This window comes from Anastrepha ludens, chromosome 5, assembly GCF_028408465.1.
Source record: "Anastrepha ludens isolate Willacy chromosome 5, idAnaLude1.1, whole genome shotgun sequence".
In the NCBI taxonomy this organism is placed as follows: Eukaryota; Metazoa; Arthropoda; class Insecta; order Diptera; family Tephritidae; genus Anastrepha; species Anastrepha ludens.
The window spans coordinates 115225257-115252803 of NC_071501.1; the positions used below are offsets into that span (position 1 = coordinate 115225257).

Genomic DNA, 27547 nt, shown 5'->3' on the forward strand with positions numbered 1-27547 from the left:
TTCATTTATTTCACATGTTTCTTTTTAAATTCATTTATTTATTATTAAATTAATTAAACCTACTTAAAGTACTAACAATTTACCTGTAAACTTAAAATAGAAATAATTCATTTATCACATTTTTTTAATTTTTCTTTCAAAATCTTTAGTTGTTTTTTTGGTGTGGTTTTCTTAAATTTGTGTTCATTTTCGAAGCGATCGGAGTTTCCACTACCTATTTTCTATTTATTTTAATTTAATTTTTTATTTATTTATCTATTTATGCTTCTCTACTATCTTTCTTCAGTTCTTGGATTTCTCGGGCAATCGTTTGGTTGGGCGCGCGTAATTCTTCCGAAAATGCATATTGGAAATTTTCGTTATCCTTTCCCCGTTTTTTCGGGGGTTGTGTAGCAATTCCAATGCAAATTCAACCGAAGGTGCTTGCATTTGAGAAGAGCTGAAGGGTCTCCACTCTATTAAATAATAAATGAAAAAACAATTAATATAGGCATAAGATTATAAAGCTTCACCGCACTAACCTACACTCTCTTTTACAATTGCTTCTAGGTTCAAATATTTGTATCCGCCAAGGATATGGTGCACTTTATCATAGTACTTCCACGAAGATGGGGTCCGCCTGAAGGCCCAACACATTTCTTCTCAACTCTGTAAAACAAGAGCACTATTTTTAAAATTATATACTAAGAATTGCTATTGAACAAAATTACCTATATTTATTTATTAATCCAAAAGAAACTCGACCGCCCCTCTAGTGCGATCGCTTTTTTCTATAAAATGAATCCCTAATTAATAATATTTAACAAAAATTTGACTAGAATTATGTTTACAGACCTGTTTTCTTTGCTGGCATCCATTCCATTTAGTTTTCATTTTGATGTTTCTCCTTACATTCGTAATAGTAATTATCGAGAACACAGAATACACAGGGTTGTATGTCGAAAAGTATCGTTATTATTTAGGATTATTTTATAATCTCATATTTTGGAAGGGATATTTTATATGGAAAATCGCGCATTTTAATTACGGATTTTGAGTTAAGCGCGAAAAAGTAGATCATCTACTTATATGTGAACGTATTGCAATACATACAACTTTTATCTTTTAATATTTAATGTATCTTTACCGCTTTACGAAGATAATTTTTCAAACATTAGTCTTTATAATTTTTCGTTTCATGACAGTTGTATGAACATAAATAGTTTGCACAGCGACCGGAATTTCCGCGCCAAGCAAAGTGGTGACCGAGAGTCATTTCTCGAGTGCAAAGGGTTAATATTTATTATTATTATTATTATTAAAAGTAGCGTGGCAAACTTATATGCTATAATTTTTCATAAAAATTATCTTTAAAATAAAAAAAATAACTTTTTAATGATCAAAAATTAAGTTTTGGGAAGAAGCTTTCAAAAATGCATATATGAACACTTTCATAAACTCTGATAGATTTTTAGAAATACAAAGATCTTTGAAATGTGAATGCAAAAATAAATACTACTTAATTATTTACCTATTTAATTTTTCGACTTAGTCTCCTTTTAGGCGTATACACTTCGGCCAACGCTGTTCTAGTTTGTTGATCCCTCGAAATAATAGATTTGGCGCATGGCTGAAAAATAGCCATTCGTTTGAATAAAAAATTTGTCCCGCCAGTCATTTCTCTAAATTGGTCTTAAATGCCAAAGAAATATACCGATCCGGCTGAAACTTGGTGCGTGTTCCTCCAAGAGATACTGCTAGCTAAACATAACCTCAATACGCACCAATAGTGCAATCTCTCTTACTTTGCACGGACTTCTCAAAAGACTTTTGTATGCGCGCAACCTCGAAAATATTTGTCAGATCGATATGAAATTTCCTATTATAGTACTTATAACTGTATTTAAATATACGTACATACATTATATGAGTGGAATACTTAAACATATTTAGATTGCGAAAATGACGAAAAAAAATAATGTTTTATAAAAATCCCTACAGCATGTAACCTCATACGAAGTCAAAATTTAATTTCAAACTACTTTTTGCACTCACTTGGCATTTATAGAAAAATCCTATTATTGTGCAATCCCTTTGGCCAACCACTTTACTTTGCTAAAAATGTTTGATAGCAGCCACTTAATACTGGTGAGCCGCAACATTAACTCCAACACATTGCCCACAAATAGACACCCTTGTCTAAAAATGCGTTGGATAATTTCATTACAACAACTAAGCAACTAAATTGGCTTTTAGTAAAAACATAAACGAAGCAACAAAAATTGGGTTCAAAATGCAATGCAAAAGAGTGCCGCCAAGCTGAGCAGCAGTGTGGTAACAATCAAGTGCGCCCCCAATTGTAGGCTAACCAAGCAACTTGACAGGCAACACACTTCAAATGGACGTATGGCCTGTAACCGAAATCATTTTGGAGCAGGAGTAGAAGTAGGGCTAATAAAGTGTAATACAAAATTTAAGAAGGAAATTTCAAAAATGCACAAGGCACACGTTTTTGCATGTAAATGCCAGTATGCACGTTAATATACTAACACATGTGACCATTTATGTATATACAGCTGTACTTGTGCACTTGCGAGTGAGTAGTCATGTATGCAATACTACAGCCGCAGGAACGAAGGATCGAAGCGTTTTCGCAAAAAACGGCAAAGTTGTAAGGTTATAATTACCCTTCCGTTTGGTCGGTCATCCCGCTGGTTGTCGAATGGTCGTTTGGTCGTCTGTTCAGCCTGTCTCGTACACGCAGCTATCGTGCTATTCTCGGTGGGGCGCACTGGCAAAATCGCCGCCATGCACAACAACAACTTCTGTGTGTGTATGTAGAGAAGCATGCCGTTTCACATGTAAATATTGTGTTTTTAATGTTGAGCAAAATAATATGGAAATTGCAAACACAAAAAAAAAATATTAAAATACAGTTACACATGTACTTCATAGGCATAAGTGCATCATAAATGTTTTACTGTTCACTGCTGTTCTTTCTGGCTAAGGTTTAATTCGTCCTGTCAACAGTTTACCGCCTCTGTTGTGACTGATCGAACTCGGCTGCCACTTGGAGAGTTCTCAGGTGTAGATGCAGTTTCTGTGCCATTTTATTGCACTGCAAATGTGTGAGTGTTTTTAATAATATGTTCGTAATTCGTAATATTTTCAGTTGTACGCATATGTAAGTATGCACGTACATATGTACATATCTACTTATAGATATGCGAAGAGGTCGCTAAGTTCTGAGGTATGGCATGGGACAGCTGTTTTTGTTGATTAGCCATGCAGACTTAGTACAATTTATTTAAGTGAACGTCGAAGTCGAAAAAAGTCGCTTAGAAAAGTATTAATTTTAATTTTATTTGACAATTACAAAATATGCACAATGAGGAGTAGAACCAGACCATTTTAGGAACTTCAGCTTAAATTCATTTCCGCCTGTAAGGATGCAGCAAGTTGCGTTCTTTTTTATCATTTCCTTTGCCGAGCAGATCCGCTGCTATTCTTAAGGTGAGATGTAATAGCCTTGACAAACGGCGGCGTTAATTGGGATATTGCCCTGGATATAAGCTGCTCTGATACTAATAAATAATTATAAAAAAAATCTTAAATTGCAATTTCTCAAACTGCCCCGAAATAACAAAACAGCTAAGGCAATTTCGAACGTGTTAGTGCAAACTAACAAAAAAGTTTCAATATTTTTCTAGCGTGTCTTGAAAATCAGCGCTCCTGAAAACCGTTGAGTAATGAGTTTCAATCGAAATCGCTTTTTAAATTACACAAATATTGATTTTTTTATGTTTTGCTTTAAAATTGTATTTAAGGGGTTACATACGTACAACAGCGCCAAAAATACGCTAAAAGAAACTGTTTTTAGAAGGGATATATATATATAATTGGCGCGTACACCCTTTTTGGGTGTTTGGCCGAGCTCCTCCTCCTATTTGTGGTGTGCGTGTTGATGTTGTTCCACAAATGGAGGGACCTACAGTTTCAAGCCGACTCCGAACGGCAGATATTTTTTTTATGAGGCGCTTTTTCATGGCAGAAATACACTCGGAGGTTTGCCATTGCCTGTCGAGGGGCGACCGCTATTAGAAAAATGTTTTTCTTAATTTGGTGTTTCACCGAGATTCGAACCTACGATCTCTCTGTGAATTCCGAATGGTAATCACGCACCAACCCATTCGGCTATGGCGGCCGCCGAAGGGATACCAATAGAAATAAATATAAAAAAATTGTATACATTGTTTACTCGTACTTAAATTTTATAATAGGACTATGAATAAGTTCGTGCGGTTTTACAACAGATGGCGTAACTTGATTATTATTCCATCGATCCACATTTCCAAACATTCATTGGAGAGCTACTGTCGTAAGGCACAAACGTCAGTATAAGTTTTTTATTTGAAGCGTAAACAACAATATTTTTACCACACTTGAAAATGTCGAATTTCGTGCCAAATAATGTGTTTTTGCGGGGAATTCTTCTTCATTATTTTAATATGAAGAAAAAAGCAGCCGAAAGTCATCGTATCTTGGTGGAAGTTTATGGTGAGCATGCTCTATCTGAGCGAACGTGCCAGAAGTGGTTTGCACGCTTTAAAAGTGGTGATTTTGGCTTGGAAGACGAAGAACGCGAGGGTGCGCCGCCAAAGTTCATGGATACCGAGTTGGAGGAATTGCTCGATCAAGATCCGGCTCAAACGCAAGATAGAGGTTGCAAAAACTTTGGGAGTTGATCAATCAACCATTTCCAAACGTTTAAAAGCCATGGGAATGATCCGAAAGGTAGGCCATTGGGTGCCGTATGAATTGAAGCCAAGAGACGTTGAACGCCGTTTTATGGCATGCGAACAACTGCTTCAACGGCACAAAAGAAAGGGTTTTTTGCATCGAATTGTGACTGGCGATGAAAAGTGGGTCCATTACGACAATCCAAAACGTCGGGCAACGTATGGATACCCTGGCCATGCTTCAACATCGACGTCGGCGCAGAATATTCATGGCCTGAAGGTTATGCTGTGTATCTGGTGGGACCAGCTGGGTGTTGTGTATTATGAGCTACTGAAACCGAATGAAACGATTACGGGGGATGTCTACCGACGACAATTGATGCGTTTGAGCCGAGCACTGCGAGAAAAACGGCCGCAATACGCCGATAGACACGACAAAGTTATTTTGCAACATGACAATGCTCGGCCACATGTTGCACAAGTGGTCAAAACATACTTAGAAACGCTCAAATGGGATGTCCTACCCCACCCGCCGTATAGTCCAGACCTTGCGCCATCCGATTACTATCTCTTCCGATCGATGCAACATGGCCTGGCTGACCAGCACTTCCGTAATTACGATGAAGTCAAAAAATGGATCGATTCGTGGATTGCGGCAAAACCGACCGAATTTTTCACAAAGGGAATCCGTGAATTGCCAGAAAGATGGGAAAAAGTAGTAGTAAGCGATGGACAATATTTTGAATATTAAATTTGTAACCATTTTACGTCAATAAAGTTTCAAATTTCGAAAAAAAACCGCACGAACTTATTCATACCCCTATTAAAAAAAATTTATTTTAATTTTTCTTTACATAAATTAGTAAAGGGTGATCTTTTCAGAGCTATAGGAAAGTTTAAAAAACAAAAACACACTTAAAGTTCAGAAAAATGCATGACATTTTTATTTAAATCGATAGTACAGTCCATTTAATTTGTTTGTTTGTTTGAAGATTATTTCATGCAAATGTTGACCACGACTGCGCTTCAAATGGTCCATCCGCTGGTCCAATTTTGGCACACTCTTTTCAATGTTTCGGCCGGTATCTCACATATAAATGCTTTAATGTTGTCTTCCAATGTGTTAATTGAAGCAGGCTAGACATGAGCTTTAACATAGCCCCACAAAAAATAACCTAAAGGCGTTATATCGAACGATCTGGGTGGTCAATTGACAGGTCCCGAACGTGAAATAAAATGTGCACCGAACTCGCCTCTCAACAAGTGTGTGTGGCACCGTCAAGCTCTTGCATTTTGGGCAAAACAAAGTTGGATATCATTTCACGGTAGCGCTTACCATTCACAGTTACGTTACGATTCGCAGCATCTTTGAAGAAGTACGGTCCAATGATACCTCCAGCCCATAAACCGCACCAAACTGTGAACTTTTCTGGATACTTTGGTAGCTCTTGCAATTCTTCTGGCTGATCTTCACTCCAAAATCGACAATTCTGCTTATTAATGTACCCATTGATCCAAAAATGAGCTTCGTCGCTGAACACAATTTTTCGACTTTAAACTTTCTTAACAGAACACGCATTTTTATAATAAAATTCAATGATTTGCAAGCGTTGTTCGTTTGTAAGACGATTCATGGTTAAATTATAGACCAAACTGAAGATGCTTGACAGTGAAACAAAACACAATACGTGCGTCAGCTGTTTAAACCAAAAGGTAATAGCTAAAAAAACATCCGTTACTTAAAAAATCACCTGACCCAAAGTACAATGAAAAAAAGGTTGTTCCACGGTCTGCATCATTTCTTGAAATGTTGATAGATCTGTAAAAAGTAAAAAAAAAAAATCTTGTAAAATAAAGTTGATGGACAACTAATATAACATACATTTTTTTTTTATTTCCATTATAAATTACGATCTGTTAATATTAACAATAAGTAATTGGTGTTAGGGTTTGGAATTAAAATGTCTCTTCCCTTTGAAAAAGAACATTATTGTCTTTGGTGGTATTTAGTTACAATTTTACTAATACATAGTTTTCTATAATTTTATATTATTATATTTTATTTTATATCACAGTACGGGCAAGATCTGTGGGTGTTTTGCGCTTTAGTCTTCTTGGTTTAAGTTCCATTTCCGGTATCAGTCTCATCTCATGGTTTTTGTGCTCTAATAGTCGCAAGATGTGCTTACTGCTGCTTCTTTTTACTGCTTCAGTGACAGTGTCGATGCCGAGGTCGCGGTGAATATCGTCATTTTTTATGTACCAATTTGCGTTTGCGATGGTCCTTAGCATCTTAGATTGACTTCTCTGAATGATTTGTAGGCTTGATTTATCGAAGTCGTCTGTAATTTTGTTGACTACTCTGTGAATCTGTTGCACAGTTGAATGTTGTTTTCGGAAACCGAACTGGTGTGAGAGGATAACGTCTTTTTGTTTTAGAATCGGGGCAATTCTGTCAAGCAGTATTTTTTCAAAAAATTTAGAGAGGATGGGCAGCAAGCTAATTGGTCTGTACGAGCTAGCAACAGTGGCGTTTTTGTTTGGCTTGGGGATCGCTATAACTTGTGCAACTTTCCATGCTTTTGGGAAGTATTGTAACCTAATTATTCCGTTGAAGAGGTCTAGTATGTATTTTATTATAGTATCGGGTAGTTCCTTTAGTATTTTCCCATTTATTTGGTCATATCCCGGTGTCTTTTTGTCTTTAAGTTTCTTTATATAATATTTGATTTCTTCTTTTGTCGTGTTTTGTATTGTGTGGTCTGCATTCTCAATTGTGTTCGGCAGATCAATGCCTTTATTATCCATGCTATTTGTAAATATTGTTTTAGAGTGGTCAGCTAATGTTTCAGCCTTTTCTATGCTTGTTCAAGCCCATGTGTTGGAGTTTGTTTTTATTGGAGGCTTGTGTATGGTTGTTTTAGTGAGTTTTTTAGTTGCTTTCCATAGGGAATAGTTGGTAGCTGTAGTTGTTTCGAGGCTGCTAAGGTACTTCTTCAGTTGGTTGCATTATGTTCTTGGAGAATTTTTTTGAGTTCGTTTGATGATTTGTTTAGTTTAGCTTTATCGGCTGGGTGTTTGGAGCGTTGCCAGTCTTTCCTGAGTTTGCGTTTTTGTTTGATTTTGTTTAAAATAAAAGCAGGGATTTTCTTCGTTATTAAGGTGTCTAATATTGGTGTCGATTGTGTTACTGCTTTTATTATGTTATCGTTTAAGTATACGATTGCATTGTCCAGTTCGGAGGAGGATTTCAAAGAGACTCGAGTTTCCATGTTTTATTTTATGACATCACGAAATATATTCCAGTTCGTCTTATGGTTATATAGCGAGGTGATGGTTTTTCTAACAGGTCTATTCTGTAGCGTTATTATTAATGGTGAGTGGTCTGATGATAAGTCAAGGCATGATTTTATTGCAATGTTTTCGTGAGTCAGGTTTTTCGTAATACAGAAGTCGATTAAGTCAGGAAGTTTTTTATTGTCAGTTGGCCAATACGTCGGTTCTCCTGTGCTTAATATGCTGTTGTTATTTGCCTTAATGGCCTCATATAGGTGTCTTCCTTTCGTGGTGGTTATCCTAGATCCCCATGTTACGTGCTTAGCATTGTAGTCACCCCCTGCTAGGTATCGATTTCCAACTGATTTAAGATAATCAAGGTATTGGTGTGTTGTATTATTATAATTGGGTGGACAATAAACAGCTGATATATTTATTGGGCCAGTCAAAGTGTTGATGCAGACTGTAGTCGCCTGTATATGTTCTGCTTTATAGCCATACATACATTTGAAAATCAGCGGCATAAATGTGGTTGTAATATTCATTCATATTTTAGTAAGTTGGGAAGATCATTGAGGTATAATACAAACAAAAGCGGGTGGGGAATCGAGCATTGGGCACCCTTGGTTATAGGCAAATAGCTGGATAAGCTGTGACTGGCACATACAGCTGGCGTACGATCACTAAGGTATAATTTTATTAAACCCAACGCTGGCTCTGAATAGTTGAATAATTTTCTTAATTTCAAGCCAAGTATTCCGTGATCAATAGTGTCGAAAGGTTTTGAATGGTCCAATAGAGGTTGTTGTCAATGTTAAGCCTGATATCAGCTGGAACCTTAATAAGCGCTGGTACGGGTTCGCCAAAGTGTTGCGCCTCAGGAATGAGTTTATCTGAGAAGGCATTATACGCTCGAGCACTTTTGACAAGAAAGTTATAATTGTGATAGGTCTGTAACCTCCATTGAATTTCTTAATTAGAATAAATAACTAACATACGATAGAATTTTTGGTAGTATACATTTAAAGAATTTTGAATGGATGCCGTCCGGACCTATAGCATAGGATTTGATACTAAGTACAGACTTAAGGGGTTATATACCTTGTGTTGGACTAAAAAATCGAAAAATTTTTTATGGCATATTCTACAAGTACATCATCTTAAAAATATGAATTCAAAAAATCATAAAGATCGGAGCACTAGAACGAAAATTACAGACCGTGGAAGCGCGCGACCTTTCTTGAAAATGAAGTGCACGCAAAACTTTAGACGCGATTATCTCGAAGTCGTGTTTTTTGAAAATTACGATCGCGGTGATCATTATTTATCAAAAAGTATTTGACCGATTTGCATAAACTTTTTTTTTAATATTCGAAGTTACAACCTCGTGAATCTGAACGGTTCACTTTCTATAAATATTTGCATAGTTCGCTGGAGTTATTTTTTTTTTTCTACCCCTCAAAAATCGTTTTTTGGTGCAAAGCGGTTTTCATAAATTTTTTTTTTGGGTAAATAAACCGTTCAGATTCACTAAAAACATTTTTCTACAATAATCATTCAATTTTTTTGATTTCAGTTGAGCTGCTCATGCGCTACCGTGATCACCGCAAGCCTCTTCTAAAAAACGGCGTTTCGGGGGAGGGGCGATATCAACAATAAATAATAAATTTTTTTAAAATAAAAACACCAAAATGTATTCTTCGAGAATTACCCTTCAGTATGATATATGCCTCATTTGAATAATCTAAAACATATTTAAAAAAATTATGACAATCGTCCATATTTTCGGGCTCACCAGGTATATAACCCCATAACAACTTCAAAATCGTCGACATTTTACTGATCGAAAGCGTTGACCAAGTCTGGGTTTATCGTCCAAAAATGTCTCTTCTAAATCCCAGTAGCCCCGCATTTCTTAAATACCCGAACATCTTCCTTCATGCTCAACCTATAATTTAGTTTTGATTTTTTTCGGATGCTACCCTGATTGTCATATGTGGAGAAAATCTTGATGGGAAAATGACTTTTTATTGGGTTTATTTCTGCGATTGTAATTAAAAGTATTCAAAACTTTATTTTTGTTCGCTTATGGCTACAAAGATGTTACTTAGATATATTACTTACTGCCTTTCGAAGCTTAACTTACATTCCACATTTTTCCTACTCAATTTAGGAACAATTTCAGTATTATTGTAGCAATCAACGAATTGGTAAACTGCAATACATACATACATACACGCATACAAATATACGAAACATACGAACATATGTATATACATACATTGATATTTCCAATTGTATCTGTAGTTGTACTACTCACATTTAATAAACTCAAGTACTTTTTTTCTTATGAAAACTCGGTCAATACATTACTTTTTTCTCTTTTCTCTTTTTTAATTGCAGATGCTTATCGATCAAGCCACCTGAGAGGTAAAAACATAAATGTATCCCTCCCTTAAAATAAAAAAGAAAAAACAAAAAAAAAAAAAACAAATTATTAGCCAATGCAAAAAAGTAATTGCAATAAGTGCAACAAAACAGAGAAGTAACGAAGAAAATAAACAAAAAATAAAAAAATGTGACTGCACTTGAGCGTTTTTAGAGCGAGTAAAAAATATTAAATTACAATAAGCAACTAATTAGAAAATAACTGTAGAATATGAATGAAGAAAGACTGACTGATAAGTTCCACAACAAGGCATATTTTAAAGGAAAGAGGGGAGAGAGCGAGAAAAGCGAGAAAAGGCGCATAACTGTCAAGACAATTATTTACAAAAACATAAAAAAATTGCAATTTCGAGTTTGAATTACACAAATATTTATGTATATGAGTCCAGATAACTGTTAATTTGGAATGAAGCTAAACGTTTAAGGATTTTTTGGTCGGCCAGCTGCCGCGGAAGTACAAGGATAACCGCAGCAAATAGAGCGGAAAATGTTTGTCTGTGCGTATGAAGTCTGTATTGGTGTTACAAAGGGCAGGCGAATGTGGTGTGAATTTGTTTGCGAACGTTGTTGTTTTTTTTTTAAATATTTTTAATGAAATGAGGAATTTTCTTCTTAATTGGCGCGATAACCGCTTACGCGATTTTGGCCGAATTCAACAAAGCGTCGTTTCTTTTTCGTGCTAACCGGCGCCAGTTGGATACACCAAGTGAAGCCTAAAAATTAGTTTTTAGAAAATGCCTTTAATTCACGTTGTTGTATATCAATTCATGCTAATGTACATACACATACAGTGCTGTGCAAAACGAAGCAACCTTTTCTGCTCAGTTGCCACTTCTTTTTTCTAAATATGATACATAAAATATCTTGCAACACATTTTTGGTAATTTTATTTCTCAACTTCAGGCATTAAAAGTATTTTCACGCATAGAAATAAAATTCGGCGTTCTCGAGCTAGGCATTTTTTTTATAATTATTTTATTATGCCTCGTTCAGAATGCGAGCTATGTTGTACCGACAGAATAAGAGCAGGATATCAACATTTTCATAATTTCCTTTATCTCCCCTTTGAGCATAGGACCTCATTATAAGAACAAAATATGTAGATTTAGGTGAGTTGGAAATTCCTATTCCTCTATTTCACGTGACAATTAATTTGAAATGGAAATCGAATTTAAAATTTTTTTTGAGTCAGAAAAATTTTGACTTATTTAATAAAATTAATCACCCTATCCGAAGATATTTTTACTCGTCAATCATATTTGACAGTTGGGCATTAAACAGCCGCAGTATACCAACAGCCAATCAATGGAGCGCGGAAAGGACAAAATAAAGAGTTCTACCACTCAAAATATTTTTTTTTATTTACTAGAAAAATTATGCAAAAACAAAATTGATGATTAATTTTGCGCCACCTTATATGTAAATATCACATAAATACTTTCTAATATAAAAGAAGTACTTAATTCATTTATTTTGTAGCAAAACACAAAAACATCCTACTCACGTTTCAGCATTTCAAAACATACATACATACATACATTCATGTGTACAAACTTCCATAATCACTCTAAAACACTCTTGCGCAAGTCATTTTGTAAATACGTTGTTTATAATTTGTTACTGTATCCTGAAACCATCCAAATACAAATCAAAAATCAAATAAAATAAGATTTTGTCAAAAATATCTTTTCCGAAACCAAATCCTTTCCCCGTTTTACCTTTCAGCAACCTCAAGTGGCTTTTGGTTAGCATTAAAAAAACAACATTTTTTTTGGATGCACACGTTTTTTATTTCCATTTCATATTTAATTTAATTTATTTTTCTGCACTCGCGTATGCCAGATTTTGTCCTCTTGTGCCCGCCAAAGGGCTGCCGCTTATACGTAACTGACCCAAATTAAGGTTGACAACGTACAGTAACTGTCAAATTGCTGTCAACTTTACATTGCATTACAAACGTTTGCTGTCCGCCTACGCCAGCCATGTGAACGCGCATTTAGTTGAACTTCTACTCGCGCTTACTTATATAACATTAGGACAGATCGAATTGTGGGTTAGAAAAAGTTGCACTGTGGAATCTTAAAGTTACATTTCTATGCGGAATATTTTTTACTTTAGTGAGACACTATTTGGTGCTTACTTATTTGCAAATAGTATTTTTAGCCCATAAATCGTGCTTGTACAGGGTTAAGTTCTTGGAAAATAATTTCGCTCGTAGTGCATACTTTTTGATGAGTGAATATCGTATCTTAAGTTTTTTAAAAGTTTTTATTATTAGTTTTCGTGCCCATTTACAGAGAGTTTTAATTTGTTTATCAATTTTGTGATAATGAAGAAAGTTAGGAATAGAATCGAGAACGAAAATAACTGCCAAGTGGCGAGCCGCTGTGCATTCTTTAACCACAACTACATGTATAGATAAAGCGAGCTTTAAATTGTTATTTAATAATAGGGAAAATTCCATGAAATTCTATATAAATTTCAGCTGAATTTTCAGAAAATTTTTGAATATACATACAGTAATAGCGGAATCAGTGCAAGTTTGAAGCAACTAAAAAATCGCTTGGATTTTTAATATTTTTTTATTTTCTGATGGCGTTTTTTCAAAATCCGTGGAAGTTTTAAGCAACTAAATAATCGCATGGAATTGATTTTTTTTCTTCCTGGCTTTTTTTACTTAATTCTATATAGAATTGCTTTTCTTGTGGAAGAAGAAATTAAAAAGAATCAACTGCGGTTTTTTTTTAATTTTAATTTCACTTGTTATATGAAAGAAACCGCAAGAGTCATCACCAAAAAAATAAAAAAAAAAATTAATCAACCCGATTATTCAGTTTAGCTCTAAACTTTCATTTTCTTACACCAAAAACTTAGGGGATTTAAAACTACATATTCGAAACATTTCTAAAAATGCAGCTTAAAAATTTAAATGAAATTAAAAAATTTAAAATTTGAATGAAAGTTTATTGAGTTTTTCTAATTCTTGTACAAAACTTAATTATTGTGGTTTTTATTAAAGATTGAAATATATGAAATAAAAAAAATTCTAAAATTTTAGCTCGACAAAAATCGCAAGTATTAAAAAAAAATCGTTCGCTCAGTTATGCTCGCCATTGTACTTATATGAAATTTTCGACGCGTATTTCGCATATAAAAATATTACTTATACTTAACTACATACCTAGGGGAACATGGGGAGTTGTGAGACACAGGGAGTTGTGAGACACAGGGAGTTGTGAGACATTGTTACCTTACGGCATTATTCATTTGCTTACATTCGATTTTAAGTGTCAACAAGTGTTCTCGATGCGATCTCACTTTTCAGCTAGCATTGGTCATATTTACACGCATTCGACGCGTCTCTCCAGTTACTGTGTTTTGGAATTTCTCGGTAAGTTTTTTTCATCATTTGTTTTGCGATACATTCGATGAGTTGTTGAAGCAAATTGCAAATGTTAATATATACAAATTATTAATTGACCTATTAGCTTTGAATTTACACATTCACTTGGGCATGAACGTTCGATGTGTTTATGACTACGCGGCCATTTATAAAAAAACGATTTGGGGAGTTGTCAGACAACAAATGTGGGGAGTTGTGAGACACCATTTTTTTCGACGTTTTAACGCATCTTTCATAAGTACCTCGCAATATTCATGCATTGTTTGTATATATATCATGAAATTTTTGGTTAAATATGAGTTTTTATTGTTTTTCCGCTTTTTCGTAGATTTCTCACAACTCCATTCATTGCAATGTATGCGATCGAGCTGTGCACGTAAAGTGTGCCAATTTACGAACTAGTTATTATACATGTTCTCACTGCGAATCATCAGATTGATGGCATTGCATTTTTTATACACTTTTTTATAACAATTGTCTTTTCCTTTTTTTTTTCATCTTAATAAAGAACTAACAACTAAAATAAGTAATTTTTATTGATTTAAAACATGGTGTCTCACAACTCCCCACATTTTTGTATTTTGTATTATATTTTATATGATTATATACAATTTTAATTTTAAGGAAAATTGTAGTTTTGTTAAATAGGCCATACCAATAGCTTCCAGTATTCATTGACTAAAGATTCCATCGTTGATATATGCAGAATATTAAGATTTTGAGTAATACGGGTCCAAAAACAAAACCCGTCTCACAACTCCCCATTCTCCCCTATGTAATATGACTAATATAGGGCCTCTTCTTTTCGCCACTTCTCAGCTCGCTATCTCTCTGCTCGGCTCACTTGTGAAAAATCTAATATACATGTATGGTTATACCTCATAAAACTGGTATAACTCACTAGTTTACAAATAAAATTAATTTTTGGCAGCGCTGCTGAGATATGCTATTTATAGAAATTACTTAATCTGTTCGCCACTTGCTAACGCATGACGAAAAGAAGAGGTCTCTCTCTATTCTCTTGTGAATAAAAATCAGAGGAAATATGTAAATTCTGTAGACATTTGGCGAAACAACTTACAACTTAAGTCGACTTTCTCGAATCCTGATCTTTCATAGAAAAATTTAACATATGAAATTAACTTTTACTTCAATAAATTCTTAAGCTTTTGCTACGAATTATTGCTAGTCGCAAAATTACATTGAAACTCAGTAATCTGGTGATGCACAGAAAGGATGTGGTAAGAAGCTTTTAGTTGTTTTAACAAAAGTTTACAGATTTTTCGTATTTCCTCTGAATTTTTGGCACAAGAAAATTTATTAGTCAGTTGATTTCCATTTTATATAAGATGCTCAAAGCGCTATAAGTAACGCTGAAGACATTCAAGCAATATTATTTCATTTTATAATTACCCAATTTTCTTGTTTTTCAAAACAATACACCAATTCAAAATTGCTTTGTGAGATTCTGGTTGCTCAAAAAGCCCTACGTAGCACGACTTTTGGAATATTTTTTTGTCTTGCAAAAAAATCGACCCACCCTAATAAGCACATAAAATATTTGCCCAGCAAAATGTAATATTTCATGCAAAAGTGTGTGCGTGATTTTCGTCAATCTTCTGTGCGGCCATTTATGTCAAGCTACGACAGTTAAACCACAAAACGCGCCGCTCTCTGCTGCACTTGGCCGCTCTCCACCTCCAGCCTTCCCCTCTTCATGAATACCATACATTCAAGTTTCAATTGCATGAATGCTTGCTTTCCTGAACTTGAATATTGCAAATGAAATCTGAAATCTTAATCGATTGCACGATCTCTATACATACTCTTCCCTCATTGTCGTTTGTTCATCAGTTTTGTATTCTTATTCACTACTCACACTGATTGTCATTGACAATTGTGGCAGCCGGCTTTCAGTGCTCTCAGTTGGCTTAGCCACAAATAATCGCAGCAGGTTGTGTGGGTTGCATTGTGCAAATGTATCAGTATGTGTGTGCATATAAATGGCAGTGGTGACGGAGGGATAATATGGTCGAGACGAAAACGAAACGCGGTGTTTAAATGACGTTTAAATTTTTGTGGTCTCTGATCGCCGCACATTGACTTACTACAGCTTCTTGCCAGACAAAGCGGCGTTTACTCGAGTTCAAGACTACATGGAGTCCACTGCTGTCATGTGATGGTGTTGCGAGAAGTACCGGTGACAGGGGGTAAGCCGCAGCAATACAAATCCATGCGACAAATTGTGTTAAGTGAGATAACTCAACGAGTATTGTTGATAGCATCTCAAGAGAGATCAACAAAGGTGGAATTGGTTGGAGGAGAGTTGAGAAAAAAAGCGTATTCCGTTTGGATGGAGAGTGAAGGAGGGGAATGGTTGCATGTATTTCAAATATAATATTAAGAATATGCAAATAAGAACACTCATTGACACTTATCTAAGATTTCATAAAAGTAGAGCTTCACAGATGACACAGTCCAAATCTAAAAAAAGTAAAATGACTGGTAGTAAAAAAATATATTATAAAAGGAGCTTCATAAAGATATAAAACTCTAGTTGAGTAATTCAAAGACTGCCAATTTAGAATTGAAATCAAAGCACAAATATGCATTTTGTTAATTGAGGCGTTGGGATGAATGCTAAACTCAATGTTAATCTCCTTATGCTAAAGTTTATAAAGCTAGAACCGATCCTGTATTTGTAGAGTGGCAGTAGAAAGAATTCAGTGGCTCATATCCCATATATGTATATATCGCCTTTTTAACATTATGGGAATAGGATTTCTGTTTAATCTACTCAAGGAGTCGGATCCTAGTACATTTCTTTTGAAAAAATATGGCAGCAACGGAAAGGTGGGCTTGCAAAAATTAGACCAAGTGAGCTGAAGCAGGATTCACAAGCCGGCTTTCGTCCACGTCACTCATGCGTCCATCACGTAAACACGCTAAGAGTGATTGTTTAGCAGTCGGTGGAGTGGGCTCTATATCTTTGCTTCATCAATTTCGAGAAGGCGTTCGATACTTTAAGGCAAGACGCGTTCTGGAGTGTTCTCGCGCGCAAAGGAGTGACCGAAAAAATAATCAGCCTTGTAAAGGACTTGTACACAGGCGTTTGCTTTGAGTGCCAGTATTGAAGTACAAGCCGTGTTCAATGCTTTCGCCGCTGTTATTCAATTTAGTTTTGGATCAAGTTGTGCGACAATCTTGCGTGGAGAATAGAGACATAGCCTGGGGTCTGAATAAATATCTAGAAAATCTGGACTAACCAGCTGATATATGCGTGATGGCGCACAAACATTCGCATAAACCTTCCAAGTTTCATGCGGTCAGCTCAAACAAGGCTAAAAATTAACATTGCCAAAACAAAATTTATGTGTATTAACACCAACAAAACGCAAGCTATGGAGATCGCCGGCACCACCTTAGAAGTAGTAAATGAATTCTGCGATCAAAAGAACGTTCTGCCTTTGGTATGCTGAATAAAGTCTGGAGATCGGCACACATGACGAAGTTGCGGATTTTCGACGTCAACGTAAAATCGGTGCTCCATTATGGTTGTGAGACGAGAAACCGCAACACATGCGTCTTGCAATTATTGCAAACCTTATTAATCGTGGTCTATGCAAAATCATTCGGATATTCTGACTTAAAACCCTAAGTAACACTGACTTATGGGTTAGTACTAAACTAATACCCATCTTCATAGAAGTACGACGTCGCAAATGGAAGTGGATCGGCCATACACTGCGTAAAAGGACATCACAAAAGCTGCGTTGGATTGAATTCCCCAAGGGAGTTGCAGACGCGCGATACCAGCCAACTCTTGGAGGCGACGAGTGGATGCGGAAGCGCAGAAAAAAGGCTGTTCGTGGAGACAAATACAATTTCTAGTTTCACCTGGGAACCACGAGGGAATATATATATATATATAAGAGTTATCAGTATGAATCCTTTCCTATTATGAAACCATACAAAGTCCGGCACTCGACGTGCAACCAATTAAAAAAGCCATAAATTTAGTTTGAGAAATTACTTTTATTCAATTCAAAGTAAAAAAATGTGTTAAAATAATACAAATATGATCCCTTTTGCTTTGAGACGGTCCAGAAAGGAATCGCAAGCTGTCCGAGTGGGACTTCCAGGTATTTTGGCCCACACGCGGGCAATGGCTTTTTTCATCACCTCGAGACTGGTGAACCTTTTAGTTTGGACCTCGCTCTTCAAAATGGCCCAAATAAAAAAAAATAAATCCATCGGATTCACATCTGCTGAATTTGTGCGCCATCGAGTGGACGTTATGATGTTCGGAACGTTGTTTTTTAGCCATTCTTCGGTCACTCGAGCTTTGTGAGACGGTGCCGAGTCCTGTTGAAACGTCCATGGTCTGCCCACAGCTTCAAAGCAACCTCCAGAATATTTTTCCGATAATATTTCGCATTTACCTTGACGCCAGGCTCGATGAAAACGATTGGAGAGCGCCCATCTGCGGTTAACATTACCTGTGGCGAGTGCGCGTGCATCAGTAGCGCCAGCAATGTGAAATTGACTTCGAGTGCCGGACCTTGTATTTTTATGTTTCTACCAAGGCTTTAACTCCCACCCCAGCAACTTTGATATATCGGACTCACTTTTCAACATTAAGGAAATGATACGATGATTTTTAAATAAATAATTGTCTACGATATCGACCCTTAAGATTACAACGCTTAACAAACTTTTGCCTTTCATGCCTAGTCGTGCTGGTGTCGAATGGAGTGGTGATATGGATGAAACAAAGTCAGCAGTAGTGAATAGAATTAAGTGAGGGCCCGCCAACGAAAACGAGGATATCTAAGCCGCAGCTAAAAAACGGTTGATCATTTTTTCTGCATATGCGCCGTCATTCGTTGTGAATATATTCCTGCCGGACTGACAGTGGCTGGATAGTTTTAAGTCTGCGTCCTGGAGTGGCGAAGGTGCCAAATTTGCCAAGAACTGCTGGATCTTGAACCACGGCAGCCCGCTGGTTCATTTCTACTTCATTTCGTTAGAATTTTTTGGCAAAAGAACGTATTTCAGCTACGCTGCACTCATTCTACAGGTCCACTCTTACTCTTTTTTTAGTACCCAAGATTAAGTCGCGCCTAATGTATTATGAGACGTACATCAGGTCAAGAAGGCTGTGACCGCGTCGCTGAACGGGTTAACTTATGGGAATTAGCCAAAATAATTACCTTTAACACAACTTTGTTAAGCGGATGAAGTACCGAATTTTGACTAACATTGCTCCAAAGTATTAAAAAAAATGTGAGCAGTCAAAATACCAAATACAAGCGATTAGGCTCATTCCTGGCTTAAAAATCGTTTACGAAAATCATGAGATAAATTTCGATAACCGGCTAAAGTTGTTGTAAAACAAAAATCATCACATTTTACATGTTTTGCTTTAGTTGGTAGAAAATCTTGTGTAGGAAATTACCGGAGTTCCCATATTTTGCAGGTTTTGCGTCTAGTTGCATGTACTACTCGTCTATCGGTATATCAGCTGGTAGTATTGCGTCGACGCCTTCCATTCATTCTCCCGCATTATCATGGCAACTTAATTAATTTTAGCGTGATAATAACTCATTTAGTTAGTATTAAAAAAACATGAGTTGAAATTTTGCAGTTAAGGGGAAAATACATAGAAGATGAGTGGCAGCAACAAAAAGGTGAGCTTGCAACAATTAGACTGTCAATAGGCATACGAGTGCATACATGGCTGCACACTATGTAGTGAATTTATATTAGAAGTATATAAAAATTGTGTACGTATATGTAGGTGTGTGTAGGTATGTGCGAAAATAAAATGCACAGGCACATTAAGCCAGGTCGATCGGCCTGCAGACTAAGCCAATAATTATAATATAAAATAATTAAAATGTAATGTTGCAAGTAACGGGTGGTTAAGCTTCAAGGGCCGGTATTGATTTTGAATAAAATACAATTTTTTTAAGAAATTATTGTCATTTTTCTTTATTATGATAATATTAGTACTAGTATTAGTATTAGTATTAGTTAGGAACAAAATATCGGCCAAATGGCCGCTGCGGCCTTGGCGGCACACCTCCATCCGATGGTCCTAATTTTCGATGACGCTGAGGCATTATTGAGGTTCTATGCCATTAATGTACCTTTAGCTATTGAATTGTTGCTGCCTTTTCGACGTTTACCTTTTCTTTCAAATAACCCCAAAGAAAGAAGTCGAATGGTGTCAAATCACATGATATTGGCGGCCAATTGACATCGCCGCGACGTGAGATTATTCGACCATCAAATTTTTCACGCAAAAGAGGCATTGTTTCGTTAGCTGTGTGACAAGTGGCACCGTCCTGTTGAAACCACTTATCGTCCATATCCATATCTTCCAATTCGGGCCATAAAAAGTTCGGCCCAATGATGCCGCCGGCCCATAAACCGCACAAAATAGTCACTCTTTGTGGGTGAATTGGTTTTTCGGCAATCACTCTTGGATTATCATTCGCCCAAATGCGGCAATTCTGCTTATTGACGAATCCACTGAGGTGAAAATGTGCCTCATCACTGAAAATGATTTTCTTCGAACGCCCGTTTTGATTTGAATGCCCGTTTTCATAATAGGACTATGAATAAGTTCGTGCGGTTTTTTTTCGAAATTTGAAACTTTATTGACGTAAAATGGTTACAAATTTAATATTCAAAATATTGTCCATCGCTTACTACTACTTTTTCCCATCTTTCTGGCAATTCACGGATTCCCTTTGTGAAAAATTCGGTCGGTTTTGCCGCAATCCACGAATCGATCCATTTTTTGACTTCATCGTAATTACGGAAGTGCTGGTCAGCCAGGCCATGTTGCATCGATCGGAAGAGATAGTAATCGGATGGCGCAAGGTCTGGACTATACGGCGGGTGGGGTAGGACATCCCATTTGAGCGTTTCTAAGTATGTTTTGACCACTTGTGCAACATGTGGCCGAGCATTGTCATGTTGCAAAATAACTTTGTCGTGTCTATCGGCGTATTGCGGCCGTTTTTCTCGCAGTGCTCGGCTCAAACGCATCAATTGTCGTCGGTAGACATCCCCCGTAATCGTTTCATTCGGTTTCAGTAGCTCATAATACACAACACCCAGCTGGTCCCACCAGATACACAGCATAACCTTCAGGCCATGAATATTCTGCGCCGACGTCGATGTTGAAGCATGGCCAGGGTATCCATACGTTGCCCGACGTTTTGGATTGTCGTAATGGACCCACTTTTCATCGCCAGTCACAATTCGATGCAAAAAACCCTTTCTTTTGTGCCGTTGAAGCAGTTGTTCGCATGCCATAAAACGGCGTTCAACGTCTCTTGGCTTCAATTCATACGGCACCCAATGGCCTACCTTTCGGATCATTCCCATGGCTTTTAAACGTTTGGAAATGGTTGATTGATCAACTCCCAAAGTTTTTGCAACCTCTTCTTGCGTTTGAGCCGGATCTTGATCGAGCAATTCCTCCAATTCGGTATCCATGAACTTTGGCGGCGCACCCTCGCGTTCTTCGTCTTCCAAGCCAAAATCACCACTTTTAAAGCGTGCAAACCACTTCTGGCACGTTCGCTCAGATAGAGCATGCTCACCATAAACTTCCACCAAGATACGATGACTTTCGGCTGCTTTTTTCTTCATATTAAAATAATGAAGAAGAATTCCCCGCAAAAACACATTATTTGGCACGAAATTCGACATTTTCAAGTGTGGTAAAAATATTGTTGTTTACGCTTCAAATAAAAAACTTATACTGACGTTTGTGCCTTACGACAGTAGCTCTCCAATGAATGTTTGGAAATGTGGATCGATGGAATAATAATCAAGTTACGCCATCTGTTGTAAAACCGAAACGAACTTATTCATAGTCCTATTAATAAACCTGAATAACTTTAACGCGTTGCTCGATTGTGTATCTTTCCATGGTTCAAATTGAGTTAGTCTGAAATTGAAGAATGTCAAATGAAATGCGGAAAACAACTTGACGATGAAAACAGGCGCCTTGTGCGCTTAATAGCCAGACATTCGCTGTGTTTACTGGGAGAGTGAACAGTGCACAGAGTGCAAATATAGTCCATACTACAACAAAAACCATGTAACTCAAAGTTTCAAACTTTGTACAAAATCAAAAAGATAAACAAATTTTTATCAAAATTTTCAACATTTTAGTCGGAATTTCGAGAAAAATCCTTAGTATGCAATTTGCAGCGCTTTCGATATTGGTATAATATTGCGATTTGCGTGGCTGAAAATTCTCGTTGATTTGTGATAATTTTTTTTTGTGGATTATTAAAGGGTCCTCAATTTAGAGGTATCGGACTTTAAATTGAAATAAAGTAACGAAAATTCAAATTGATTGGCCAATCTTTATTATTTTTGGGAAGAACCAGTTATGAGATTTATTTTTTTAAGATAATCTCTTTTAAATGCTGGTCGCAACTTTGCCGCAATTCGGCCATCCCCAAACACCAATTTTGAATGACAAAATGGTGGTCTTCGGCCTGTATCTCGTGAATAACTTTAGTTATGTTGGCTTCCAATGCCTCAATCGCAGCGGATTTATCCACAAAGCATTTAGACTTTACATGCCTCACAAATAAAAGCCCAACGGTGGGATATCACACGATCTTCGTGGCCAATCCACTGGTCCCAGACTAGAGATAAATTGCTCATTGAAATGGCGACGCAATTTTGCTTATTGACGTAGCCGTTAAGCCAAGAACGGACTGCATCAAGAATAAAGTTCCTCTCAAAATGCGACGACGTTTTCAAGAGTCCAACGACTGAAATTATGACGCTTTAGAAGATCGGCCGGCTTCAAATATTGGGCTGGCTGTATTTTAAATGCTTTCAAACCAAGATCTTTGAGTAAAATCGCGCAAGTAGTGCCATAAGATAGACTAAGATATATCGGGTGAATATTCTCTTCACTTTGCTGAATAGTGCGTTCGTTAGGTGGAACGGTTATTTGCAACATAAGTTGGCCTGAGTGCGTGATGACCACTTTTCACAAGCATCGACTTTCGTAATACAATTTTACGATTTATTAAGTTGTTGAAGCGTAAGTCTTTTTATTAGCAAATGTCCATGAATACTGTAAAAAATTAAGTATTTAGTTTGACAGTAGTCTCGCGTGATCTGTCAAGAAAAAACCTATTGGAAAAAGTACCCCCAATCTGACTACCCTTTACATAAGTATACTTATATATATACATATATGATAATTTGGCACAGATCCACCAGTCACACTCTAACGTTTTTAACTTTTGATTATTTTGGTTGCAATCTAATTATTTTTTATCTCTGAGCTCGCGCTTCCGCACAAAGCGACCCACTCTAATATAAACTTTTGATATTACAAATTCAACAAAATTGCCTGGGAATCAACTCTAGCGCTGAAAGCCTCCTAGTTGGATGATTGGTTGAAGCACAAACAGCAGCTGTTGCTGCCACTGCTTATTACGCTGCTTTGTGTAAAAAATATAATAATTAAATTATTTTGTACTTTTTTATGAGTTCGTTTTAATTTTTTTTTCTGTTTGTAATTATTTTTTCTACTACTACTCTTACTAATTCCATTGTTTTTCGAATTGCATAGCTTTGCTGTTGCTGCTTAATTGTTGTTATTGTAGCAATATAATGCGATGCGTCGGATACCACACTCAATTAAATCTGATCTAAACAAGCAAACTCACACCTCAGCCTCTTTTCATACCTTTTTTCTTTCTCTATTTTGGTTTATGAAATTTGTTTTGTTTTTGTAGAATTACTATAATTGAATGCATCAGAAATGTGTAAAGTAATTTGAACGCAAAAAAATCGTGGCCAAAACAAACGGCTCTTGAATTAATTAGACTAATATTCGTGGCAGCGGAGCATTACTGTTAATGCAGTACATTGCAATGGTGCAATAATAACAATGGCTTAATACGAGTATTATACGTGCTCCATATATGTAGAAGTGCTTAGCTTGAAGGTGTATGTATGTATGCGCCTGCGTAGGCGCACCTCACTTTTTAGTTAATATTTTGTACAAATATACATTTAAGTCTGCATACCTATACTTTCATATTTTTTACTTCTGTTTCTTTCAATTTTTTACTTCTGTAACATTTCAAATATTGTGCTTTAGCTCTCAAGATTTTGAGATTTTTATTGTTAGAAGTTCTTCATGGAAAATCGCTGTTTCGTCCGAGTCGACAACTTGATGTAATACATTTATTAGTCAATAAGACTAGAATTAAATACTTTTAAAACTACTCCATGACACAAAAGATCGTTTAGGTCGAAGTGTCGGCCATTGGGCACACTACAGATACTTAATAGGTAAAAAAAAGTCTATAACACGGCATTGGAAGGAGATCCGCAGATATTCAAATTGGTTTTCCTATAACCGCTATTAGATTTCAAAGCGAACAGTCTTCGAGTTCTAGCAGCTCACCTAAGTTATGCCTAGAAATGAAGAAGAAGCAAACTCTCGAAGTCCACTGCTAAGTTCCGCAAGCCCGTATGAGATCAGGAATAAAATTATTGTCATACCAAAAGACGACATTAGCGCCGAAGGGCAAAACACTGACCAGAAACAGTTGTGTATGAAAGCAACTAACTTGTCCAGTGATAAATAGGGCAACTGAGAAAAACTACGTATAAGGATTTGATATCCCATTAGTTTCATAGCAAAAATCTGTTTGCACAACTCAGGTTACTAAGTGTTTGTGGTATCCATATTAATTATTGCAGCTAAAATGAAGGTAGTTTGATAAGTCGTCTATAGAAGCTAGCTGGTGGCTCATTCAACACCACCAATGTCGTTAGAGAATTTCTATGAGACGCTTAGTGATCTACATGTAAGTGTAGAGTCGTTTGACCCCGAGTTAACGTCGACTGAATCTTTCTTAAACTGCGTTTTAATTCTCTTCGTTTTCAAAGCTTTTGTGGTAGTTATAGGTAGCGAACTATCGATTGAAATTGCTTGAATTTCAGCCTGATAGACGCTAGGTCATTCGCCTATTCGCGCGGAGTTTTACGTGTTCGGACCATAGATCTCCGCAAGGACTCCAGTATTTTTTTCGAACCATCTGTGAACCATTCGAGACTTCTGGGATGAACTCAAGGTCCTCCCAAGGTCCCCTCATACTTGTATGACCAAAGTGAGGAAGATCTTTCACAGGCAAAATTTTTTGCACTTCTGGCCACATATATCGAGGAAAATATGCAGTAGGGATGGTCGTATGTGGGACAACTGTTATAGATACTGCTATGCTTTCTCATCGGACTTCCTCTCGTGATGCGCTAGCCAGGGACTAGACGTCTTCGTTAGGTGTGGTTCCCGTTAAGCGTTTTTGCAGACCTCGGTCATATGTGCAGTAATTCAGAGCTCAGTTAATACTCCCGTGAGAAGTTGTATGTTAAGCTTCTATGAGCTTTTATGAGCTCTCCGTTCATCAAGTGAGAGGTTAAATATCTATCATTTGGAAAGAAAAATAGAGGACGTGAGGGATATACCATGGCTGGATATAATTCTAAAGCCTGGGAGCGGATGAGTTAATGCGGCATAATAAAAAAAGTGCGTGTAGTGCAGTACACATAACAGAAGTGAAACCTTCAAGACAGACAAAGAAAGAGGGGAGACCTGAGCGAGAAGGAGAGAAAGAGAAAAAAAAAAAGGTATCTCTAAATAAATTCACAGCATTTGCAGAGAATACAAATAGACAAAATTTACAAAACACGGAGAAGGGCCGACCGGTGTAGGTAAACGCCGGACACAAACCGTGGCAACAACTCGCACTACTCCGAGCGTTTATCGACCGCACAAACGCAGCGATTCCAGGACCGCAGCAACGGCACAAATTACCGCAAAGCAATACCAATAAATTCGACGCCGGAATGGATAGCACTTTATAGTACGCACAAGCACTAGTCAGGAAACGGAAATAAGCGCCAAAGAGTATGCACCAAAAAAAACGCCAAAAAGTAGGCACCAAAAATAAAACCCCAAAAAAAGTTGGGACAAAAAAGTCCCAAACTGTAGGCACCAAGGAAATATAACGCCAAAAAGTAGGCACCAAAAATATATTTCCTACAAGTTTGCACTAACAGACAAGCGTCGAAAAATAGGCAGTGTTATTTCTCACTAGAAATTAGCAACCACAAGGAAAAACTCAGGAAAAATAGCCTAAAGGGTATTTAACATATATATAAGATATAGCTCTCTCTCCTTTTCCTCTACGTTATACCTTTTTTCTCTCTCGCGGAACGAAAACGCCCAAAACGTTGCATGGCCTTGAAATTTTACACTCTATTCTCGCTCGTGCATCAATGCCTAAGAAGTTTCACTTTAAAAATATGAATCAAACTAAAACTGATCACTTTGGGCATACCGTGATTTATAACGCATCTCTTTTCATGATTATGCTATTTTTGACATTTCATTTAATATATTTTCTTGACAATTCCATCACACATTGTCGTCAGCCTTAATAATACTCGTATGACACCTTCCTCTGAATTTGTTGCTTCGCATTTTTACTTTGCATTTGATTGCATTGTACGCAATTAGCCGGAATTCTCCGCGAGTGCAAAAAGTCACTGAAAGTAAAAACTTTAGTGAAGGTATAACATAGTATATACATATATACATATGTATATAATACCACAAGCACTTTCAATGCCACTTTGGCTGGCGCACAAAAAATTCCCATGAATTCCCCCAGATAAATCGTAAGCAGAAAAGAGCAGTAGTTGCCACACGACGAATTACAATTAGAATTACATTAAGTATGTAAAATGCAACTTTTAAGCTGCCAATTCGTTGAAATGCTTAAGACCAAGCACAGCAAAACGCAGGAACGAAGTAGAAGTAACATAAAAGAAAATTCTTTCTGCGAAGTTGACGCCAGGATGGCACACGAGGCCAAAGGAAATTTGAGCTGGGTCTTTAAAAGTTGTAGAGTTTTACGGAATTCTTAACTTGTTGGTGTGGAAAATCAGGTTGTCATGGCAGGCACTGGCACACCTCGTCCAGTTAGTTAGTCAAGCGCCGTCGCTGGTGGTCAGTAAAAGTGGTGGCAGGAATAAATGAACACCAAGTGGAAGCAGTCACAGACAATGCAAAACGAAACGGCATCAAAGTAGTTGTCGGTTACTAATCAGGTCTGCACTAAAAGCGACCTACCGCTTGAAGGGTTTAATGCAAGTAAATATGAACGTGCAATATAGGTACATGTATGTATGTATGTATGTATGTATTCGTAGTGCACTTTAAGAAGTGCTTGCTACCAACTTGATTGTTTGCCGCAAAGTACAAAGAAATTGGCATTATGTTGTGCGCTCGTGCCTGCCGTCAATAATAATTGATATATGGGAAAACAAGAAAGTATTGTAAATAAGAAAACAAATGTGGTAAAAAGTGGCTGATCAGACGTACATTCGCAGTGCGGAATATTCTGTTCCCATTTCACGTGAAATAGCTGCCAAAATCCGCGAAGAATTTTGAAGAATTTGGGAAGATCTGCCCGCGGGCAGATGGTAAAAAACTAGAATTGAGAGGGCTGCAAAACTGGACACCGAGAAGTTTATCCAAAAATTCAGATTAAAATGCTTAGGAGCTTTACAATATGAGAAGAAGGGGAGAGAGCTCCAAAGTTGTCTTAGATTCGCAAAATACGCAGACGTA

The 27547-nt window shown here is 36.8% G+C and overlaps 1 protein-coding gene across 6 annotated transcripts in view; it reads left to right on the forward strand.

The window, feature by feature from the left end:
- Positions 1–27547, forward strand: part of LOC128863714 (uncharacterized) — a 100307-nt gene that overhangs the window by 13947 nt on the left and 58813 nt on the right. For 5 of the 6 annotated variants that reach the window (XM_054103011.1, XM_054103014.1, XM_054103013.1 and 2 more), the window contains exon 3: positions 10398–10424. The exons of the other annotated variant lie outside the window; for it this stretch is intronic. In XM_054103011.1, coding sequence (XP_053958986.1) covers positions 10398–10424 — 27 coding nt within the window. The remainder of the gene's footprint in view (positions 1–10397; positions 10425–27547) is intronic. 6 annotated transcript variants of the gene reach the window in all.